The sequence below is a fragment of the Myodes glareolus genome, chromosome 6 (assembly GCF_982192425.1).
Source record: "Myodes glareolus chromosome 6, mMyoGla1.1, whole genome shotgun sequence".
In the NCBI taxonomy this organism is placed as follows: domain Eukaryota; kingdom Metazoa; phylum Chordata; class Mammalia; order Rodentia; family Cricetidae; genus Myodes; species Myodes glareolus.
The window spans coordinates 91,849,421-91,875,169 of record NC_142031.1 but is presented as its reverse complement, the minus strand read 5'-3'; the positions used below and the strand labels follow the sequence as shown (position 1 = coordinate 91,875,169).

General features: G+C 39.2%; 1 protein-coding gene across 2 annotated transcripts in view; it reads right to left on the bottom strand.

The window, feature by feature from the left end:
* Strn (striatin) overlaps window positions 1–25,143 on the bottom strand; it is a 94,076-nt gene extending 68,933 nt beyond the window's left edge. Inside the window, exon 1 of one of the 2 annotated variants that reach the window (XM_048416035.3) lies at window positions 24,817–25,143. In XM_048416035.3, the coding sequence (XP_048271992.2) occupies window positions 24,817–25,050 (234 nt within the window). In that variant the 5' untranslated portion in view covers window positions 25,051–25,143. The remainder of the gene's footprint in view (window positions 1–24,816) is intronic. The other variant, XM_048416037.3, reaches the window with a different exon arrangement.
* Window positions 25,144–25,749: the final 606 nt, after the last annotated feature.

Here is a 25,749-nt window from a genome sequence, read left to right as displayed (position 1 = left end):
TAAAGACTAGATAGAATTGGTGAAAGGTGTTTTAGAGCATGGTAAACAGTTACAGTGGAGTACCTGGTACAGAAAGAGGCTATGACTATTGAACGGAGTAAAGCTAGAGGTAGGGAAATTTCCCAAGATCAAACTATTGGAGGAGATTATGCTACTATAGAAAGGCAATGTCTATATGATGACTATGCCCTGGCTTTATGCTGTGCAGCAGCATTTGAATGTCTGGGACAGAATTAGAGAAATAGAAAATAAATTGAGTCATTTGCTAAAGTTATTTAGGGCCCAAAGAAAGCCATTATGGATTTTTTACAAAGATTGACATCAGCAGTAAACAGAATAATACCAAATTCAGAAGCTATAAAATAATAATTGAATCTCTGGCTTTTGAAAGGGACAATCCTCTAAGCAAAAGGATAATTAGGCCATTAAAGGTAAGGTCAGTACCTCTGGAGGAATGGATTTGAGATACAATTAATACTGAACCTCATGACCATAACGATGCATGGGGAGGAGGGCTGATCTCCAAAGTACTGAAGAAAAACAAAATATCAAGTGCTACAACTGTGACAAACAAGGTCACCTTAAAAGGGATTGTAGACAGGGCGTTCCTAGAAATAATGTTTTTTCTAAGAATAGTCCATTCAAACATCTCTCCCTTCTGGATTATGTAGAAGACGTGCCAAAGGCAGGCATTGGACTAATGAACAAGGAAAATTCAAGGTAATCCTTTGCCATCAGGAAACTCCATGAAGACCCTCTCGCAGGCCCCTATCCAGTTCATTCATTTCCTGTCACAGTAGAAAAAAAACTCCTTCCCAGAGCAATCAAAGAAACTAATGTCTATTATAAGAAATCATACTGTTCTGGGTAATGGAACAGCTATAGAATAAAGAACCAAAAATTCAGGAGAAATCATAAAGCAAGTATTTTGGCAAACTTCTATAAACAAACAAAGACCAAAATTAAAAATATGAATGGTGCTGTCATTGAAGGTCTGGAAGACACAGTTGCAGATATAATAATTTCATCAGAATCTTAGTATCCAAATTGGCCTCTTCAGGATGTACATATTCAGTTTTCAGGGATTAGAACTTTATCTCAGGTAAAGCAGAGTGTGAGATACGTTGGTTGTATATGACCAGAAGGACAGAGAGAAATATTAAAATCATATGTGGTTAACACAGCAATAAATTTGTAGGGATGTGATTTGTTACAGTAATGGAATACTCAGATTAACATTTCCCTAACATAGAAACAAATCATAAATTAATGTATGTTTCTGGGAAACATACATAGTATTATAAAAAAGAGTCACCAACCATTCAGGTTGTACAAGAACAGGGCCCAACAGCTGCTAATATTTCAAGAGCACCAACAGCTCTACCTATAATATGGTTGACAGACAAACCTGTATGGGTTAAGCAATGGCCTCTAACAGAGAAAGTACAGGTTTTATAACAACTGGTAAAGGAGCAACTAGATGTTCAGCATATTGAAGAATCAACCAACCCTTGGAAATTCTCCTGTATTTTTTGTTAAAAAAGAAATCTTGGAAATGGAGAATGATAACAGATCTAAGAGTTGTTAATAAGGTGATTCAGTCAATTGACTCTCTACAGTCTGGCATTCCTCTGCCTTCTCTGTTGTCTAAAGGATTGTTTCTTATAGTTGATTTAAAAGATAGTTTCTTCACTGTACCTTTACAAAAAAAAAAAAGAAAAAAAGACAGTGAAAAATTTGCCTTCACAGTGCCTACTTAAAATAATCTTCAGCCTGCTTAGAGACATCAATGGAAGGTTCTCCCCCAGGGAATGTTAGATTCTCCCACGGGGAATGTTAAATAGCCTCACGCTGTGCAAATATTTAGTAAGTCAGCCATTGGAAATGAAATGTAGGCAATAGCCACACTCTATAGTTTACTATTACATGGGTGACATTTTACTGATTCAAATATAGATACTTTAGAAAGAACGCTTGAAGAAAATTTTGCCTTGTAGGAAATTACAAATTGCTCCTGAAAAAAATACAAAGAGGAGATTCTATTAATTATTTAGACTATAAAATAGGCTTGCAAAAAGTTAGACCCCAAAGGTGCAAATTAGGAGAGATTGATTACAGACTCTTAATTACTTCCAAAGATTGCTAGGAGATAATTCCCATCTACAGCCCACTATTGGGATATGTCCTGATAACCTGATTAATTTAAACAAAGCCTTAGATAGTGACAAGGACTTAAATAGTCTCTCAGATGAAGATGAGAGAGAACTAGCTTTGATCGAAGAGAAATTACAGAAGACATATGTGGATAGTATGGATCCGAATCTTAACTGCATTCTGGTCATACTATCCTCCAAATATTCTCCTACAGGAATTTTAATGCAGAGGGAAGATATCTTAGAATGGGCCTGTTACCACATGAACCAAGTAAAAAATTAAAAACTTATGCGGAAAAGGTCTCTGAGTTAATTCTAAGAAGAAAATTGAGAGTATATCAATTAGCAGGAATAAACACAGCAGAAACTATAGTACCTTTCAATAATGATGAAATTGATAAATTATGAGAATAAAAGCCTGAACCCTGGCAAAGAGTTTATAGTAATTTTTTTGGGGGGGGAGAGATTAATAACAACTATCCCAAAAGCAAGAGAATTCAACTTTTAAAAAGAACTAGCTGGAGCCATCCTCACATTGAACAGGACACACCAGTAACTGGAGCCCCCACGGTCTATACTAATGCAAATGAATCAGGAAAGACAACTTAAAAATCAGAAAATTAAAGTAAAGTGAATCAAAACCCTTATGATTCTGTCTAAAAGTCAGAATTATATACTATTCTCATGGTACATGAGAGATTTTAAAGACCCTCTCAACACATTACTGATTCACAAAATACGCAGAGTTATACTGCAATAAAAAACCATTGAATTTATATACCAGATGATACAGAACTGACTTTATTATTTATTCAGTTACAAGATACAACCAGGAGTAGAAAGCATCCAATGTACATAACACACATCCGATGCCATACAGGTCTACCAGGTCCTCTAGCACAGGGTAATGCAGAAAACAATCAGTTACTGATTGGAAATGTGCTGAATTTTAATTTCGTTTTAAAAAAAAAATCACATCACTGGACTTAACTCCCTAGGTCCAAATGAGAAGCAGAAGGAGGGAGAACGTGAGCAAGGAAGGCAAGATCAGAGGGAGCCTTCACCCGATGATGAATATTGAGACGGAGACCCACATTGGAGCACTGGACTGAGCCCCCAAGGTCCAAATGAGGAGCAGAAGGAGGGAGAACATGAACAAGAAAGGCAAGACTGTGAGGAGTGCGTTCACCCACTGATACAAGGGGACTGATCTAATGAGAGTTCACCAAGGCCAGCTGGACTGGGACTGAACGAGCATGTGATCAAACCGGATTCTCTGAATGTGGCCGGATTCTCTGAATGTGGCTAGCACGGGAACTGTCTGAGAAGCCATTGATAATGGCACTGGGACTTGTTTCCTCTGCATGTTCTGGATTTTTGGGATCCTAGTCAGTTTGGATGCTCACCTTCCTAGACCTGGAGAAAGGGGGGAGGAACTTGAACTTCCCACAGGGCAGGAAACAATGACTGCTCTTAGGGCTGGAGAGGGAGGAGGAGAGGGAGTGGGGGGAATGGGAGGGTATTGGGAGGTGGGGCGGAAGTGGAAACTTTTATAAATTAATAATAAAAAAAATCACATCAATATCAAAAGTTTAAAAAAGGACTTTTCCATCAAATGGCAACAAGCCAAGGAAATAAAAAGGAAATGTCCTACTTGTTCTTTATACAACCAAACACCACTACCAGCAGAAAGTAACCTAAAGGATACTCAAAGGAATGAAATCTGGCAGATGGATGTGTTCTGTTTTGTCGAATTTGGAAAACTGAAATATGTATACCATACCATTGACACCTACCTATTCAGGTTTTCAATGAGAAACTGTTTTGAGTTTGGAAAAGGCTGATTCATTAATCACACATTTGCTAGAAGTTATGGCCATCATGGGTATACTTACACAAATAAAGACAGACAATGCTCCAGCACATGTCTCTAGGAAAATGAAACAGTTTTTTGCTTCTTATAATCTAAAGCATATTACAGACATACCACACAATCTTACAGAACAGGCAGTTTAAGAAAAGTCAAATAGAACTCTAAAGGCTATGTTAAATAAACATAAAGACATAAAGGGATAATAAATACCCCCAGAAATAGAGGGCATAATGCTTTATTAACTTTGAATTTTCTAAATGCAAATGAGAAAGGAACAACAGCTGCAGAGAGACATTGGATAGTAGAAAATACTACAGAACTAAATCAGCCAATATACTTTAAAGATGTATTGACCTCAGAATGGAAACCAGGACATCTGTTACATTGTGAAGAGGTTTTGCTTTTGTTTCTACAGAAGAAAAGCTATGGATACCATCAAAATTGATAAAGATTTGATTTGAACAAGACAAACCCCTTAATTAGAAGAGATGATAGTCCATGAAACAGCATGGTTGTTTAATCTAAACTAACCTATAAAACTAAGAATTGCTTTTCATTTGATCAGATATAACTTGCCAAAAGAGAACCTCCCCCAAAATTAGGGTTGGGGAAGGGTTTTGTTTCTGTCTTTTCAGGAAAATAAATGTTCCAGCTAAGGAATCTGAAGACCATTGGACAAATGAGACATCTGAAGAAAAAGGACAAATCATCTAGAAAAAATGTCTGAGGAAAAGGTGCAAATTGGCCTATTAGTATATCACACTTCCAACAGGATAAAATTTCATAAATCTTCCCAATTGCATTTTGCTGTTCTCTACAGACATATAATGCAGATGGTTCTTTTGCAGTCATAGTCCAATTAAAGAATAAAGCTGGCTTTGGAGTTGGAGAGTCGCTCTCTAAACCCAAGTATACTTATAAAAGTGAAATCCAAAATCTGTCTTATGTAAGAAGTGCCACCTTATATGAGACAGAAGAAAAACAAATATTTAAGGACTATTTTTATTGCCACTAATCTCATTATCCTTTGATTTTTATATTGACCCCTCAATGATGATTCCTCCAGGACTAAGATAACACCACTAAGCTTTAAAATAAAAAAAAAACATCTAAATATTGGCTTTGAACTACAAATTGCTCAGAACAATTTCAAGGTGTCTAGCTGAGATGATCCAGCCTCACAAACTACTCTAGCCAGGCCTTGAGATAAGCCCTGCACTTTCCCATTATGCAGAGACTGAACAACAAATGATACAGCTACCCTCTCAGGACTTGACAATTAACCGAAAATTTTCTTTTCAGGATTCCGTAAAGATGCTGTTGTTCCCAGACAGCAGGAGCAAATTTAAGAATACAATGCTCACATTCCCAGGAAGTGGGGTGGGTGGGTTTTGGTCATTCAATGGGTTATGGATATTTTTCATTATTTAGGAGGGTTGGTTATTATTGGTGATGGTCAGGAGGTAAGTTGAACAAAGGAGATTAAATTCAGAATGTTTTTTTAAGAAAAAAGGAGGATCAAAGGGTAGATTATTGACTCTACTTTTAAAAAGCAACTACTAGTTTTAAATGTTTTACATTGGATTAGACTTTTATATATTGTATGCACACTCTGTATATTGATACAAATCTGAGATTAATTTTGTTAGAACATACATTTCTACTCTTATTCAAGGTACTTTACCTATACAACTCACTTAACAATGTAATACAAATTTCTAATCCTTGAAAATTATTATTATCAACTGTTTAGGATGGTAATGAAATGCAGGCTAGAATTAATCATCTATTATAATCAAATATCACATTAAGTAAATATTCAAAGTCAAACAAGCATATTTATTTGATAGATAGGTCATCTTCAAGCACATCAGAGATCTACAAAATATGGTATTTAAGATGTTCTAAAAACATAAATTCTTTTTTTTTAATGAAAATGAGACATATCTGCTCCTGGAAACACCAATCTACATCAGAGATAATAATGGACATCGAAGAAACTCCACATGGAGTTTACCTTCTTTGTGTCTAAAGTAAGCAACTGGCTAAGAAAATGTCCTTGCCTCAACAGATGACAGTACACTGTTGTAATTGAACAAGCAGGACACAAAAGAAAGTAACTGCCAAACATTGCCAAGACAAGGTAGGGCAGCCCTTCAGAATACTCTGCTTCACAGAAAAGTCTGTTGAATATGCTAGGCCTGTAGGCTGAAGATGGATGCCCCAACATTGCCCATGCAGCCAGCTGTTTCTGTCATTTCTTATATTTTTTGGAACTCATGTGCTCATACTTCCTGCTTACTCAGCTAATACTATTTCCTTCTTGGATTTCTAAGGGAGTTGCAGGCTAGATATAGTTTTCCTTGTTTACCAGACAGAGAAAGTAAGTTATGATAGAAAGTAAATTAGATAGAAGATTTTGGACTCACCAAGAGAAAATAGATATGGAGTACTTTCTCTGTATTTGTCAAATGGAAATGAAAAGGACACTGTTGATATGCTTATTGCCTGTATATATTGTATATAGTTATTGTACTTATTGTATATAATTTGTCTTATATTAGTTACAGTCTTTTTATTTTAGACAAAAAGAGGAAATCTAGTGATATTTCATTTGTATTTTAATAAATAAAGCTTGCTTGAAGATCAGAACGAAAAACTAGTCACCGATACTGGCCAGGCAGTAGTGGCACACACCAATAATCAAAGAAGCCACACTAGTTGGTAACAGAGGCTGGGTGGTGGTGCTTTATGCCTTTAATCCCAGCACTAAAGAATGTAAGGCAGAATGAGACAGGAACTTGCTCTCTTTCAGTCTAAAGATTTCATAGAGGTAAGAGCTCTCTAGTGGCTTGGTTGTTCTGTTTTTCTGATCTTCAGGCTGAATTTCAATAACAATCTCTGAATTTTATTATTTGTGCTACAGTCTACCACTAAGCTACATTCCCAGCTCTGGACCAATTTTATATAACCTTTTCAGTTATTTTAGAAATTGTGGTTTTCATGATTTCAACTTTCATGATTTCAACTTCCAGAACTACAACATTCAGAACCTTAATCTCTTGGGATTATCATTCTTAAGATTTTAGATTTTAGGAACTTTTATCTTTTTGCATTTCAACATTCAGAATTCTAACATTTAAATTATGCCTTTTAGATATGGACTGGCACCACCTACTTAAAAACACCCCAAATTACACTTGAGGAAAACACTTCAAGTTGATCCAGATGGCTGTCATCGCTATCATTAATACAGTAAGAAAAAACATTTATACAACTGTATACATGTATTATTCAAGAGAAAAGTGGGAAAATGGCTTATAAATGGAATGATTATATATGTACCACATCAAAGGAAACGGGAAAAGTCTGAAAATCATACACAGATTTAACAAAGTGGCAGTATAAATTAACTTCATAAAAATCCAACACTATTCCTTTTTATCTACAGAGACAGAAGGTCATCCTCAAAAAATAACAACAATAATAAAAAAATATGAAGTACTTGATATTTTGTTAGTGCTCCCTATTAAATATGTTCTAAAAGCAATTACAAGTACCAAGCCAACTTCTGCTTATTGATTTCCCCAGTCTGAAGTTAGAAAGATCCTGGTCACTGAAATGGCTAAACTACTGTAAGTTTTAACATTAGTACAGAATTTCTTCTAAGCATAATCCTCCAGAATCTGTAACATTTCCTGTAAAAAAAAAAAAACTGTTGAGCCGTATAAAACAAAGGACCAAGTAATTCATCTTAAATATGGCCTGTCCACATTCCCCTACAATACCTTTTTAATGAAGTTTCTTAGCAGTAAACACAATATTTTATAAAAGTGACAAGTATCAAGTAAATATATATAGTCAAATAAAGGACATAAACTATAAACTTGGAGAAAGTTATAAAATCCTAAAACACAGGCTGGCGGTGTAGCCCAATGGTTAGAACACTGCATGGCTTGCTCAGCCTGCTTTATTGTACAGCTCAGGACCATCTACCTACCAGGAGTGGGTGGCACCATGCACAATCAGTTGGGCCCTCCCACATCAGTCATTAATCAAGAAAAGTCTGTCCACAGGTTAAACTGCTGTGTAACATGAAGGGGCCTGCTTGTTGGGGTATCTGTCCTGCCCAGTACCCCACAGCCTGCAAGCCCCAAAGACAACCACACAGAGGACTCCGTAAGATTATAAGCTGATTGGCCCATTAGCTCAGGCTTCTTATTAGCTCTTGTAGCTTATATTAACCCATTATTCTTATCTATGTTAGCCACATGGCTCAGTACCTTTCTCAGCCAGGAAGATTACATCTTGCTTCTCAGTAGTCTGGGCAGGAATGGGAGGAATGGGCTTCCTCCTTCCCAGAATTCTCCTGTTCTCCTCGCCCCGCCTCTGCTTCCTGTCTGGTTGCCCCACCTATACTTCCTGCCTGGCCAATCAGTGTTTATTTAAAACATGATTGACAGAATACAGACAATTATCCCGCACCACTGCTGCAGACAGGTTCTCACTTCTCAAATAACTCTAGTTAGTGTCAGGTTGACAAAAACCTAACCAAGATATAATTATAAATTAACAAGGAAGACAGTAAGAAACTCAACTGGGATGAAAAATGGCAAGGATTAAAGTATTTCTGCAAAGAGATTCAAAGAAGGCAGAAATGTAATGGAAAAAAGATCCTTCTCACACCAGAAATAAAACTCACATATTCTTAGGCATATTTCTAGGTATTTTAAGTATGAGATATTTACTTAAAGAAAAATATTAATTGTGAAGACTTGAAACATAAAAATCCCAATTACCACCAAAGTAAATGTAAACATGATAAAAAAAAAACAGGAATGTTCATGGGCATGCATATGTAAAATCCAGAAATATGCTCAGTAAATTATAAATAAAATTGATTTGTAAAACTTTTGAAGATGGTTTGGGGAAAGAAATACTTTTATTTTCTGTATTTCTATACATCTTGATTGGTGTGTATATATAGGTATATGAATGTATACATATTTTAAATGTTATATAATTTCTTCTAAATGTAAATCTTAGTTTTCAAAAATAAAATCTAAATTTAACTTTGAATTCTAAATTTAAAGTCTTTTTAAAGAAACTGATGTTTTTAAATTGCTTCTTCATTGTCTAACTTTTTCTACAATTAATCTTTTTTTAAAGATTTATTTATTTATTATGTATACAGTATTTTCAGTATTCTGTCTGTGTGTATGCCTGCAGGCCAGAAGAGGGCACCAGATCTCCTAACAGATGGTTGTGAGCCACCATGTGGTTGCTGGGAATTAAACTCAGGACCTTTGGAAGAGTAGGCAGTGCTCTTAACCACTGAGCCACCTCTCCAGCCCTACAATTAATCTTAAAGCATAGTTATAAACACTTTTTTTAAAAAAATCAATATAGATTGTTTGATTAAAACAAATGTACCCATAACTATCTGAATTTCAATGATCATTATGCTCATTTCCTTCTAAAGCCTAAAACACAAAATTAAGTAAAATGTTAAGCAATCAACTGTATTCTAACAATCAAAACACAGGAGACTAGGAAGTAGAAATAAAATAAAATAAAAAAACTAGACCACCATAAAACTGAGACAAACTGAGTCATTTAACACTAAGCATACTAATCTTAAGAGTCTACAAATTCCTAAACAGGGCAGTAGTGGTGCACGCCTTTAATCCCAGCACTTGGGAGGCAGAGGCAGGCAGATTTCTGTGATTTCAAGACCAGCCTGGTCTAGAGTGAGTTCCAGGACAGTCGGGGATACACAGAGAAGTCCTGTCTTGGGGGTGGGGAGAATGAACAAACAGTGTACAAATTTCTAACTTAATTCCAAGACAATCCAGTGAATAATATAACACATTTTTTTTGAAAACTTGGGATTGAATATTAATTTTTAACCGTCATATGCAAATTCAGTGCTTTTTGACAGAAACGCAATTCTGCAAGAGTCTGTGATTGACTCTGGATTCTCCAGTTAGAGAAACTTTCTCAGAGTGCTCAACTTTTCTGAGCGAACTACAGAACGAAACAGTAATATATGCTGATTTCCATATTGTAAGGTGGAACTAAAAGCTGGAAGAAGGGAAACAGAGCTGAGAAAGAATTGACCCCAGGACAAGGAGTTCTTCTTACGATTTTTATCTTTGTATTCTGCTCCTGCCCTTTGTAAGACTCGTGGAATTAGTGGATTAGTGGGATATAACTGAACTAATGCAGTATCAGTTTGACAATGTCTTAATTTTTACTGCCTCAAAGATGATGAAAACAGTCATTTGCCGAAAGAGTTCTTCATCCTCCAAAATGAAAATCCCAGTCTCTAGCTAGTTTATTGGTGAGAAGCCAAGAGCTGCCTTTCTAATTTTCCCTTTTTGTTTTAATATCACTATTTTTATATTATTATTTAATTCCACTTTTTAAAAAAAATAGGGTCTCCCCATGCAGTCCTAGCTGGCCCAGAATTCACTCTGCAGACCAGGCTGAGCACAAACTTGAAAAGATCTGTCTACCTATGCTGAGATTTAAAAAAAAAAAAAAATTGTGAGCCACTACATCTGGCTAGTTCCACTTTTTTAAATTGTATGTATTTACAGGCTATTGAGATACCTTGAAATATGCATACACTATATAGTAACATCATCATTAACACTTACTCTGATATGTACTGGAGATAATTTTTTGAGGTGCAGAGAAAATTGCTGAAGTCTAAAGAGGTCAAGAACAGGCCCTGCTATTAATTGCTACATCCCAAGTACTACAACATTGGTCACCTGCAAGTATTAGTGGCAGAGGCCCAATAAATATCTACATCAATTGAACAGATGTAAGAAGTAATTAAACAGGATTCAGTGGTCCAAATGACAGAATAATTACTCCAAGTAGATATGGTTTATATGTAAAGAACAATTGCAGTACTCTAATGACTAGTACTCTAATAAGTAGGATATATGAACAGTCTTATTGTGAAGAGATTTGAGATTTATACTAGGGAAAAAAAGAAGAATGTCATGAAGTAATCAATTTTTAATTAGTTATTTTGCTGCTTAGACAGTAGGACAGTGTAGACTATGTCTACCAAAAAAGACATTACAAATGAAAACTTAGGAAGACCCCTGCTTGACTGCTAAGGTCAGCAGTACTGGGAATAAAATAATTTAAAATGTTTTTAAAACTACAAAGCATTCACATGCCAATGCATAACCGAAAGAGTACAAGAAAGCAAAAGACTAACTAAAAGTTGAATCAAGGTTAAGGGGCTGGGTGTGGGAAGGAGAGTCACCCTGCTTTGGAAAAATGATTTCACAGTAGATGACCAAATTTCAAGTAACAGGTCATCCCTGACAATTGCAAAAGATGGATATGTCAGGTTTAACTGAAGAAAACCATCAACATAGCTAAAGATGCATTGGTGTAGACAAAAGGATTGCACTGCTAGAGTAGAAGAGCTAAACCAAGGTATCCACTGGAGGAAGGGGGACAGCCTAACCCTGCACTCGGCAAACTCCACAGAGATACAAACAAGATCACAGGGGACTGAGAAACAGTGGCACAAAGGAGAGTACAAAGAAAATGAGGGGGAAAAAATGATTCAAGAGAACCAGGAAACTACCAGAAGATAATAAATGTGGTCTGTTCAGAGAAGTTTAGACAAATAAAAAGAATGGGAGCAGAGAAGACACTGCCATTCAACAGTGGAGCAGAGAAAGAAAGGGGTTACTTTGTTGTTACTGCTTGGTTGATTTTTTAAACGGGGAAAGCTAAAATAGGATAACCTAAGAGGACATGAAGGGAAAGTACAGAATGCTTTTTAACTTTAAAAATTCCACAATGATACATTTTTCTTTTTTGAAAGAGGGGTCTCAGCTGGGCAGTGGTGGTGCATACCTTTAATCTCAGCACTCAGGAGGCAAAGGCAGGGCAATCTCTGTGAGTTCGAGGCCAGCCTCTTCTACAAAGTGCATTCCAAGGACGGTCACAGGTACACAGAGAAAACTTGTCTCGAAAAACAAACAAAAAAGAAAAAAGAGAGAGAGAAAGGAATGAAGGAAAGGAAGGAAGGAGAAAAGGGAGGGAGGGAGGGAGGGGAAAAGCAAGCAGGAAAGAGACGGCGTCTCACTATATTATCCTAGACTCAAGAAGTCCTCTCATGTCTCAGTATCCCCAGGAACTAGACAACAAGGCACACCCCCAAGTCAGGCTTGATGGCACATTTTCTGTGAGACCTCATCAACCTGAGTTGTTCCTGAGTTCTGTGAGCTTTATTTAGTCTCACTGACTTGGCTGGCCTACACATTTTTAATGAAAAAAAAGCAGGCTCAGACAGCAGAATTTCATTCCAACTTTAGGGCAATTAAGGCATTTCATTTATCTAAAGGTGCAGAGTACAAAAAGATTAAGATTAAATACCACAATATATTAGTAAGCAATATATAAACAAAATTATAAAAGTAAACATGATAACAATACCTAAATTATTTGTTTTCTGGGGAAGAAGTGGGATTGTTTGGTTGTTGGTTCTTTCTGACCAGATGCCTTTACAGTGATCCTTCTATATCAACATCCTCAGTCCTAAGAGGTATAAACTACGACACTAGTCTTAAGATATTTTTGTTTAAAGTAAGAAAGCCATGGGAAAAAAGTGAAATTAACTATTTAGAAAGAAGAAGCATGGAAAATTTGAGGGTACGGGCTTTTAAAAAGAAGAAAAATGTTACAGAACTCTGTGGATCATAAAAATGTTTTAGGACATGATGTCAAAGGCATTTCCTGATGGTCAGAGTTCAATATGTAAGAGGGGGTTGTGGGAAACAATCCTTATTCATAACTACCAAAACAAAACCACCCATTTGCAGCCATTTACTGCAGCAGCATCCAGCAGCAATTATGAAGCCAGTGGCATCCCTAAAACGAACCCTGTCAAAATGGTTTGGTAGGGCAGGGCCCAATGCTCTGTATGACAAGAATGCAGAAAGGTCTTGCCGCCGATGCCTCTTTCTGATGGAAGTTACAAGATAGAACTGTCTAGCATCAAAAGAAACAGATAAAATATTGGCCTAATAACACTGTATATGCTATGCATTTGCTATACTCACAGAAAACATAAACATCATAGATGTCTGATACACAAGGCCTGCCTTTAAGAAAATTCGATGGAAGTCAAAATCAACATATATACCCATGTTTATGTTGATACATACTCAATAACACTGTAACTAACATGAGAGCCATTCAATTAAGAATGATTTCTTAGTAACTATTTCACTCTGCTAGGCCTTTAAAAATGAGCCTTCTCTTCAGTAACTTAGTCTAGCAAACATGCAGTGCATGAAACAGACGGAATGATAGGTGCTCCACCACTAATCTGTTAGCCAACAGATTAACCGGTACACTTTCTTGTTTTGGTGAAACACTGTCCAAAGCCCAGAGCACACTTTAGTCACAGCAATAGCCATTCTTTGTATTTCCTCTGTATACTTTGATTTCCACAGAACTGTATATGCTCATCAAGAGTCAAATGGATTGGAGGGGGGAGAATAAACACACCTTTAATCCCAGCACTTAGGAGGCGGAGGCAAGAGGATCTCTGAGATTGAGGCCACCCTGGTCTATACAGTGAGTTCCAAGACAGCCAGAGTTACACAGAGAAATGCTCTGACTCAAAAAAACAAAAGTCATTGGTTTTCCTGTCAAAAATGTTTACGTCATTGCTATGGTTTAATTGAATTTAACTAGATGACTTATCTAGAAAATGGGCAGGGGAAGGAAGGGAAGGCAGGAGGAAGGTGGGGTGGGTGGATGGATGAATGGATAGGAAGATTCTAGGAAGGCAGAGGAAGAAGAGTCACCAAAAATAACGCTGCCAAAACAGATGTGGGAGAAACAACTGTGCAACACTAAGGAAAGGGCCACACAAGTCTTAAGATGTTTGCTTTTAGTGTGCTTTACTGAAGGAAAACCAAAACCAAAATCCTAACAGCATGTTATAATTGTGGTTTATTCAGTAATGACAACACAAAACTCTAACTGGCATTTTTTTAACATCTTATTTATTTACTTCTATGTGTGTATTGCCGGCAAGTATGTCTGCACCATGTGCATGCAGTGCCCTCGGAGCTCAGAAGAAGGCATCTAATTTCCTTGGACTGGAGTTACATATGGTTGTGAGCCACTATGTGGATGCTGGGAATCGATCTCAGTGGTCCTCCAGAAGAGTAGCCAGTGTTCTTAACCATTGAGCCACCTTTCTAGCCCCTTTAGCTGGTAGTCTTAAAACAAGTGAAGGGCAAGTAAATCTGGTCTTACACTGACAAATAACTATACAAATATATCTTAACTTTAAAATGTTAAGATATTGTTTTAAACATCTTTTCTAGCAACATGATCACTCATATTAAAAGTTTAACACATATGTCTATATATATATGTGTGTGTGTGTGTGTATGTGTGTGCGCACGCGCGCGTGTGTATTCTCAAAGTGCATAATACTTCTTTGTGTCTGGAAGCCAAACAGGTTTTCCAGAGAAAATCACCGGTGATCAGAATTTAGGAGGCAGAACATTCCTAAACACTGACCAAAAAGTATGAAAGAAAATGAAAATGTCAAAATACTTCTTCCTAGTTACTCTGCCCAGAACCATGATCAACTTGTTCTATAGCGTAACATTTATTCTTTCTCATTTCTGGAACCTGTTTATTGGGGGAATGATCAATATCTTCTCCATATAGTTTTATAAAGATTAAAATAAATTTTAAATGTGAAGTATTTAGCAATGTATCTGACACATGGTACTCAACAAACAAAATGTTGCCTATAGAGGGTAAAGAAGACAGCAGTCACAGTAGTGTGCTGACTGCTGGGAGAACAGGTGCCTTCTCTGACTAGCCCCATCCTTTCAAGTGCATGAAGGTGCTGACCCAGATCTCCAGGCTCTTCCTTGTTCCCTCCTCTTAGCTTTATAGGAATTCACATTCCTCAGGAGCAGGTTTGGGTTGTGCCTATAATTTAAGGTCCTTTACTCACAGCACAACCTTCTCATTTAGAAAGCATAAGCAAAACAAAACACACACACACACACACACACACACAGAGAGAGAGAGAGAGAGAGAGAGAGAGAGAGAGAGAGAGAGAGAGAGAGAGAACAATTCAGACTGTGCTGTACTTTTCCATCAAGTGAAACTGGTATCACCTTGTAAAATCTGACGTCATGTTTATTTCTCCAAAGTAGATATACTGGTGTTGGATCCAATTTCTACCTCATGCAAATGAGTGCTAATGGAGCCTGTGTGATCCATGGTGAGACATTCCCTCTGGCCCTTCCTTGGAAAGGCTCTCTCTAGTGTAATTATGCCAAGAATGGATTTGCCACACCCGAAATACCTACTCCATCCACACTTGCTCAATACTTCCCGAGCTTTACCTTCCATGGCTCCTACCTAGTCCTTTGTTTTTCTCCCCACTTACCTCCTGAACAAAGTACTCCTTTTTCAAACTGTTTCCAGCTTCCTATGCAATAAAATTTCCTTCTAATCATTACTACCTAATATCCATAGTCTTGTTCAGATAAAGTTACATAATGAAAGTTAAACCTTATTGCCTTAACTCTCTGCATAACAGCAAATACAGTTGGCATGCTTATTATTCTGTCCTCACACAGCATATATAGAACTGGCAAAGAAAACCTAATAACCAAAACATTATACAAAATTGATGCTTGATCAACATACAAACCATACTAAACTATATACACTGAATCTAATTATACTACTAGCCTTGGAACAAACTCAAAGACTCAAAATTTGAATGTTTTTAAAGAAAGCAAGGTTTATTTCAGTATTCTCTACATAAAAATTAAAACTGTTGGTTTCATCTCCAACACTGCATATAACCAGGTATGGTAGCACATACCTGTAAATCCCAGCAAGGGAGGCAGGAAGAAGGGTCAGAAGTTAAAGGTCATCTTCCACAACATATAGTTTTCAAGGTCAGTCTGAGCCACACTGGGGATGAGGTGGGGGAACAACTTGTAAACAATATACTTAAATACTTCTGAGGAACACAAATTGTTTAAGACTTAAGTCCCTAACTACATCATTTCTTCAGTATACCATGAATTCTCCAACTTGAAGAGGGAAAAAAAAACCCACTTTCCAAGTGATGAGAATTTAAACTGCAATAGCCATTCAAAACACACATGGCCATAATCTTATCATTTACTTGGTTCTTTGAAACCAGAAGCAACTACACAAAGAAAACAGGAGGCTTTGGTACAGCAAACGGGCCCAGGGCTAGGGAAAAGACTCAGTTCAAACTAAGTCTACCCCAACTGAGACTACTTATAGTCTAAATTTTCTTCAAAGACAAAATATTTTTAGGGCAGAAAACAAGAAGAAACATGGGTTTGGGAGGTAGGCTCCAGAATTCTCCAATTACAAATGCTTCAATGAAACATTCAGATTATTATACTAACATCCTGTAAGAGTTAAAGAAACGTGTGCAGTTTTCCTCCTACCTGCCAGGGCTGCAGATTTCTCTCTTCCCCTGTCCGTCTTCCTCAGCTGCTCTCGTCTCCTCTATGTCTAGTGCACACACACTTAGCACTAGCATTATTGCTATTCTAGCCTGTCCGTTAACATCAACACCTCGTAGGTCTCAAACTACTACATTCAGTGCAGAGAGTTTAGCAGCTACTATGACAACTGAATCACTTCGTTTCTAAAACATGTTAAATAGATCATATAAGTTAATGCATTCTGTCCAGAGACATCAACCAAGTAGAGCTAACCACTTGTTAGGCTATCAGTATATCCCTACAATATTATCCACTTTTATCACATTTATTATGGTTAAATGTAAACTCACACAAGCATGCTCCAGTGTGTATTAATGGAAATTAGAATTGGTTCTCCCCTTACACCATGTGGTTCCAGAATTCAAACACTGATTGGCAGGCTTAAAAGCAAGCACCTTTCCAGGAGAACATCTCACTGACCCATACTTTCTATTTCTTAAACCTTCATCTACCCTATTTGGTTTGTATATTATCACCAACATTTTACAAATAAAAGAGAAGCCTACAAAAACTGAAACCCCTAAGTGACAGAGCTGTCTGGCTCTAAGGTCCACATTCTGCACTGCCAATTTATGATGGTCAAAGACTGTGTCACCATCTGGAGAGGCGACCCAGGTAAGAATTTCCAAGGATCCCAACAGCAAGTTTTTATTCTGTTTTGTTTTAATGGCCTAAATTGAAATTTGGACACCATGGGCAGAATTCATAAACCAAAAGCAAAGGGATCTATCCATATTATTTGGTCTCTCAGACATTTCTCAAAGATCACAAAGTCAAGAATTTTGTTTTAAATTCTGCCTAAAGGGCACACATTTTACAGGGGAACTGTGAGTCTCCCTCTACTACTAGAATTCAAAGAAATGTGAATAGAGACTGGAATTTAGCAGTGATGGTTCATAACCCAATACCCAGCAGATGGAGGCAGGAGTCTGAGGCCAGCCTGCGCTACAAAGCAAGACCTTGTATCAAAGAAAATTCAAAACAAATAATCAAAAGAAGAAAGGTGCCGGGCAGTGGTGGTACACACCTTTAACCCCAGCACTCAGGAGGCAGAGGCAGGCAGATCTCTGTGAATTCAAGGCCAGTCTAGTCTACAGAGCTAGTTCCCGGACAGGCACAAGCCACAGAGAGAAACCCTGTCTCAAAACAAACAAACAAAAAAAAATATGAAAGAAAGTTTAGGGTTACACAAGCATTATCTCTTGATATGAGGGAGAACTTTGAGTATTATTTTTCCCAAAATACATATTGAGGACATTCTTATTACATTGTGAAACTAAGAACAGAGAATTCAGCAACTTTTTCTACTGAAAACAGCTAAAAATTCTGGAGAAAATATTATTACAATTTTCTTTAAAGCACCATAAAATTGACAAAATAGCAAAAAAAGTATCTGGTCAAAATTACAGAGAATATGAGAACCCTGGGAGGTCAGGGATAATAGCTTTTGTATAGAGACCAACCAGAACACAGCAGCGCATCAGTCTGAACAATGAAAGAAACCAGGACAAAACAACAACCCAGACCATGCAGAGTGGACAGCTGGACGGTGACATAGCTCACATCTGGGAAAGACACTACAGGGTTTATAATCACCAGGCAGAGACAGCAACATGTGTCTGTTCTCAATACACTTACAACCCGATCCTAATCACATGAGTGATCCAAATGCCCTAAGTATCAACTTTTGTTTAAAGTAGTACTGAACTAGTAATGCCTCCAATTACTAATAATCTACCAAAAATCATATGCAAAAACCTTCAGAAATTCAGATTAATCTTATACTTTTCCAACGAAGAGAGCAGCAGCACACAAAGCCAAACTCACAAAGGAACAAGTCATTGTGAGCAAAGAGCAAGGGGAACAATCCATCTCAAACCTAAGACGCTGACAAAATGACACACACTAGGGCTGCGAAGATCATCCTTGGAAACGTCTGCAAAGACAACAGCATCAGCAAAAAACAAGAACCAGACTGTGAAAGGAACCCAAATCAATGTTAACAATAAGCCAAGCTAAAACTCACTGCACAGCCACAACAGACGGAAATGAACTGAGGAGGGAAATGGCGGACTGGAAGGTAAGTCAGAATACATTAGCCAGAATCAAGGGTGGAGATACATGACAGAAACCATAGAGAAGAAACAAGAAGGAAGGCCTAAGATACACACAGTCGTGCTCAGTGTACCAGGGGGCCTATCTAAAAAAATTTTAGTCAGACATTCTGTAAGATAATCAGATTTAAAGAGTATAACAAAATTCTAAACAAATAAAAATCCATATTCTGGAGGGAGAAAAAAAAATGAAACACAAAATACCAGAGACAGAGAAAAAATGTAAATCATGTATCTAACCAGAAATCAGTGAAGCACATTAAAATCATTTTTTAGATAAAAAGAAAAACAGCAAGTATGAGTATGACTGATTACTTCAGAAGGCTTTAGGGATAAAAAGAGACACTGGGGCTGAGTTTAGCTCAGTGGGAGAGGGTGTGCTTGGCATGCCCTGGGTTGAATCTAAAGGAAGAGGACAAAAGAGGAGGAGGGAGAGGTGGCAGAGGAGGTAAAGAATCTGAAAAGACTTTAAAAAAGAAAAAGCCTGTCAAAATATCAGAAGACAAAAGTGACAGCGCTTATACAAAACCCACTTCATTCTTGGTCATTTAACCTCTCTTGTTACCTAAAAAGTTTGAATTACTTCCGAGGTTCACTCCACCTCAAAGATTGCTGTCATTATTACTTCAGTCAGTGGGAGGTGAGTCAAACGATAACAGGCTACTGCCTAAAAATAAAATGCTAGCTATCACAGAAAGAACAATGGAAATTAACAAAAATTATATTTCATATTCTATAAAAAGCCTTCCATATACTGAATGCCAACACATGTTGAAATCTGCCAAACTTCTTTATACACACTATGTGTGTGTGTATGTGTGAGAAAGAGAGAGAGAGACAGAGAGAGACAGAGAGAATAAAATAGGAAAAAAAAAACCCACTAAGTATTTATTGCCAATCTTTGTAGCATATTAGAACCACATACGAACTCCAAAAAAATGCTAGAGCCTAATTTCTACGATTCTGATTTAACTGATTAAGCCCAGGGAACAGGTTCCCCAGATTATACCAAGAGTGTCACTAAGACTGAGAAAACTGAACTAAAATGACAAACAAAAGGATATGCTTTAAAAGAGTAAAATCCCTGTAATCCTTCCAAAGTATAATTAAAGATTATGAAATTATCAAGGATATGAATACAATTAAAAACCTATTCACAAAATGATATAATGAGGGTTCATTTGTTCTAAACTTAAAAGTAGTTTAGAGAAAAAGTTAAAACAGGTGGTTAGTTTTGTAAGACAGTTAGGAAATGTACACGATTTGTTATTTAATATGTAGTGCAAGGCTAAGTGACAGTATTCACTAACGTTGAGCCACATGGTGGGCTACTGAGGAAAGCAGTACATTTGTGGTATGTAACCAATGTTGTGAGCAGACACAAAAGACTGCCATTCCTGTTAGATGGCTTTGGTGCCAGCACCACACCCAAAATATTAGACTTCATGGTCTCAGAAGGCACCATCATGCTCTGATTCAAGGTAAGTGTATGGCTAAAGATTATCCTTTTCTCGAAGGCAATAAATGGGAGTAAAAAGGAATATCATGCATTTCCCACCATTCCTTCAGCACCGACTTGACTTACAGACCAAGCACATACTAGGTACTTTAGAATAATCTCATTTAATTCTCACAAGCAAATTTATTATTCTCATCACCAGAAGGATATTAAGGCTCTGAGAGGTCAGACTTTTGGCAAATATGTATTATGGGCATGAAATATAATAGTAAATTTAGAGTATGGATTTATTAACAGGTCTATGTCATTGCTGCATTTCATGATATGGAAAATAATTACCATAATTAACAAAAAATGGTCATTTTAAAAGTTCATACATTTTTCATTTAAATGCTCAGTAAACATCAGCTATCTTACGAAGATGTTCAGTAGCAATGCATTTGGATCGTTTTCAGTCCCCTTTTCCTCAAACCTCATATTCTATCCCTCAGCACACCTGGCTAGTTACCTTCCTGTCTGTCTACTACACTGTCTACTCTAATAATATGCCAGCAAAATGTACATGCAAAAAAAACTCTCCACTACTACCCACTCTAACTCAGGCCTCAGTGAATTAAAACAAGTCTCCTAAATACTCCGGCTGCTTCTTCTACCCACCTCCCTGAGCCTATTCGGAATCCCTGCTAAGGATCCCTTTTTAAAGATGCTCCTTTTGCAAAGGTAGCATTCTAAAGGCTACCCAATCCGCCGGGGCAAACACTATCACTGAGCTATATCCTCAGTCCTCGTTTGACTCTTCATTTGAAGCTGGCCTCACTAAGCAACTCAGGTCACCCTTGAATTCACTCTATAGTTCAAGGCTGGCCTTGAACTTATGATCTTTCTCCCTAAGACTGCCAAGTAGCTGAAATTACAGACCCAGCCAAAATCCAACATCTTTATAACAAGTAGAATCCAGTACCTTCCTCTGCCTTCCTTTCCTCCACTCCTCCTCTACTCTAGTCACAGCCGCCTCTCTGTTGTTCCTTTGATAGTCTAAGCACCCTCCCCGCTCCTGGCTTTTTCAACTCTTTCTGGATCTCAGGTACTGCCCTGGGAAGTTTCGGCTCAAATGACACCCTGTCTGTAAAGACTTACTTCCTACCCCTTTACTTTACCAGAGCGCGTACTACTCCCAATGGAGCAGGTATTCATCACTGTTTACCTGACCCCATGATTAAATTTCACAAGATAAGATCTTGTATCTTCTCCATGCCTAGAACAGGATCCGGCATGAAGTACATACCTGAAAAATATCTGCTAAGTGAAATACAAATTAGTGCCAAAAATCTAGATTCATAAACACTCCTGCACAGGGCCTCCATACCACATATCCTCTACTACTTAATCTAAGCAATTCTAGCACTCTGGGGTAGAGACCAGGGCCTCTTCCACTCCCACACATACATCAAAATCTACAATTACTTCATTTACATGCATGCTTTCCTGTAAGATAATTTTCAAATTACTAAACCTCAGGTTCTTATTACTTTACAACATGTTCCACATTTGCTGCTGAATCTTCTCTCAGGCTGCTCTAAGAAAGTCAGTCTCCTCTCAAATGGCAGTCTGAGTCTCCCACCTACTGTTTATGCACTGCCAAATAAATTAGGGTGCATGCTTCTTGGGATCTCTAGCACAATGTCTCATATATGGAAAATATTCTCAAATATTATTAGTACTCTTTCTTCAATCCCTTTCTTGAACTCAGTGATACCTTGATACTCTTCATTCCCTCATGAATCACCAGTTCTCATGGGTGCGGGGAAAGCTCCATTAACTATCACGGGAAAGGAGGAAACAAATTTAAAAAATTCTTTCTGATGTGACTACTTTCTCACTCCCAACATCTAAAGGAGGGAGGAAGTGACAAAGGCCGCCCAGACAGATGAGAACTTGGATTGCCTTTCACAACTCGGCCCTGGCAACTTGAAAGAGCAGGACTGACAGGTTCCTAAAGGGACAAATGAGACTGAATCTTAAACACACTTCTGTTGACTGCTGTTAATGACTTCGGAAGAGATTTAAAAAATAAAAGGACACAGACAGAGGCATGTGTCATCACAACTCATTTAACTCTTTCACTTCATGCTGTTTCTTCTAGGAAAAGTTCAATGGCACATATAGGATCTAATTTAATGTTCATCTAAAGTATATTTTTTTTAATTTTCAATTATGTTAACAAATGCCACAAAGAGCATGCATTATTGCAAACCCTCCAATAATACTAATATTATGCTTAGAAAACATTCTACTTTTTACTTTATTTTAGCTTTTTGTTTTTTATTTAGTCAGTTTTGGTTTTTCAAGACAGGGTTTCACTGTAGCTCTGGCTGTCTTGGACTTGTTCTGTAGACCAGGCTGGCCTTGAACGAACAGAGATCCACCTGCCTCTGTCTCCTGAGTGCTGGGTTTTAAGGCATGTGTCACCACTGCCCCACTTATTCTATGATTTTTTTTAAACTTGCTCTGGAACATTTCCTTTCATTGGAGCACAAATCAAAAGGTGCTATAAAAAATTAAGCAGTGTTCTTAATAGTAACAACAGGAAACTTACCTGAAGTTAATTTGGATGTGTGTGTCAAGATTAAAGATTGATTAAATTTAGAGATGAACTGTAAAATTTAAGCATCAGAGACTAGAATGAGCAAAGGTAAGATGGTCTAGAACTCACAAAGCTCCTACACAGAGCAAAGTAAACATGGTTTAACTGCTTGTTTTTAATAAGATTAGTGTTACTTGCTTTACATTCTCTAAACTAGAAAATATACTAAAATCTCAGCAGATACAAACAAAAATCATCTGCAGCCACCTTGCACTAGTTACCTGTCTCCAATGGTGCCTTGAACCTGAGCTCTGTAAGCCCCATTACAGAGTGCATCGCCAGTCAAGGTAAATGTCTAAGAATTAGACTTTTCAGCATACGCTCAGCTATTTGATTGGGTAACAAATCAGAGAAAACTTACAAATAGCAAATAAAGTGGATACTAAAGAAACTTAACAGTAGGTGTGAGAAAGTCACCAAAGACACAAACATACAACTGGAGAAACTTAAACCGTCCAGGCTGCTCCTCACTTCACTCGCCCGCCCAGACGACCTCCCCGAAGCTAGGCTATCGAAACAGCCGCCCTACCACACTCGACTCCTGTATTCTTACTCTTTCTCACAGAGGTAACAACAGGCCATATTGTACAGCTCTATTCGCTCACTGCTCTCCTTCTGACTAGAACAGAGGCTCCATGAGGGGCAGCAGCCTTTTCGGTTCTGTTAATCTGGGCTCTGAGCACACTAGGTGGGCATTCGATGAGCCCTGAGCAAGTGCTGGATCAGAACGTGAGAGAACTGACGCCCAGAGAGGTCACAGGATTTCCTCAAGGTCACAAGCTGGCACAGTCTTTAATATAGACCTATTTACTACAACCCTGCCTGTCTGTGCCTTCCATAGCCGCCTGAACACCAAGCCAGTCTCACAAGGCTGGGTGCTGCTTAAAGGAATCTCTTCAGCGGAGTTTTCTTTCTCTGTTTTTTTGTGCAAAGAAAAAAAAAAAAAAGACCAAAAAAAGTAACACACTTCAAGTGCTTCACAAACTAAAACTGTGCTCCAATTTCATAAGCATGCAGGATTAGCCCCCAAAACAGGGAGGCACAACCACTCACAGCTCCTTGGGTTCCTTTGGAAATTAGTGTGTGTGTGTTAGAAGTTTTATAAACAGCCACTGAAGGGCTAGGGAAGCATCAACCTTTCGTTCTTCGCTGGCCCACAACAGCTCCCCTCTGTCAGATGCGCTTTATCTTGCAGATTATGCAAGGAGGCAACGTACCACTGAAGCCCCTTTTAGTTCCTTGTAAAAACATGTCAATCTTGCAAAACACTAAACAGAAAATCAACTCTTAGGAAGTTCTGGAGCCTGTGAATAGGTCCATCTCAGGCTCAGCTGACTTCCATCAAGTTCGTTCCTTCATTGAAAAACCTGCGAATCTAAACGAAAAGCGGGAGGGGGTGAAGGGGCAGAAAGGGAGTGAAGAGCCATTTTCGGTCAGAAAACTGGAGCTGATCCTGTTAGTACCACCCTAGACCTACGCCAGCTTCTCGCAGAAAGCCAGGGCCTTGCCGATACAACTTGTGTTGTCTTCTCTGGTCACCTTCCTTGCAGAGCGACTAGGCAACTGCCAAAACCTTTTGCGATGAATGTCCCTAGACCTAGGGTGCATCACGTTGAGCCAGGATGATTTGCTCAGAGGCTCTCAAAACTACTGTCAGCCTAATCAGTTAAACCGAAAGGGACAACCCATGATGTGGCATGGCAAACAGTTGAAAGGAACACGGGAGTTGAGAGAGGGAAAACAGCCGATGAAAAGGCTCCGGGAGGGTAAATGCATTAGGAGAGGGAGCGGGAAACAGGGTCTAGGAAATGGGGTCAGCAAAAGCCAAAGGTGACTGGAGGAAAGGGAGGGGGGAGATGAGATTCTGGAAGTGATGGGCGCAAGGCAAGGGGGAGGGGGACGCGAGTGGGCTGGGGGAGGGGGCGAAGAGTCCGGGGCGGGGCGGAAGAGAGAGAAGAGGCGGGATGAAGATGGCCAGGCCGGGAGGGTCTTTACCTGCAGCTCCGCCCGCTCCACCTCCCACTGGGCTCTCTCCACCTCGAAGCGGGCCCATTCGTGCTGCAGGAAGTGCAAGATCCCGGGGAGGCTGTACTGAGCTCGGGCCGCCCCCGCCGCAGCCGCCCCGTCTCCGGCCGCTGCAGCCTCCGCCAGAGGCCCGAGTCCCTTAGCACCGCCAGCACCCGGATGGTTGTTGCTGAAGAAGACGCCGGGACCCGCCTGCTCGTCCATGGCGCCCGCACGAACCCCGGGGAGCTCTGCCTAGGCGCCCAGCAGCGGCGGCAAACTGCGGCGGCCAGCTCTGCCTCCTCCCTCCGCCGCTCCCCGCCCACACCCCAGTCAGCAGGGAGCAGCCGCCTGGGCGCGGGGGCCGGGCGAGCCCGTGACGGGCCGGGAAGTGGGTCAACTGCAGCCCGCGGGGCTTGCCGGGAAATGTAGTCCCGGGGCGTGGCAAACCCGGCTGCCTGTGAGGCTGCGCCTCTCCGAGGCGGGGCTGAGGCCACGCCCCTTCCTCGCCACGCCCTCCCCTCGGGGCAGCGCGGGTTTCCTCTCCCGCGGTGTGTCGGGGCAGTGCCCCTCGGGCGAGCCGCCGCAGGCTCCCTTCACGCGGAAGTTCGCGGGCGGCGCTCCCTATTGCATACTCACACGCGGAAGTTATCACTCCGAGTACCAGCCCCAGCTGCACGTATTTTAGGGCTTCCTGGTTGTTTTGTTAAGAAAAAGGCTCAAAGCAAGCCATCCGGTGGGTCCTCACCCTCGTCACCCATCTGGGGGTTCATCGGAGCCCCGACACCCCTGGACCATGGGTCACGGTCGCGCCTGCCCTCGTTTCCCCCGAGAGACTCAGTTTTGTTGACAGATCGGTTTCGCTTAGGAGGCACTCTGGTCTCTGCTGAAATTCCACATTTGCGATTTTGGAGGACTTCTTCC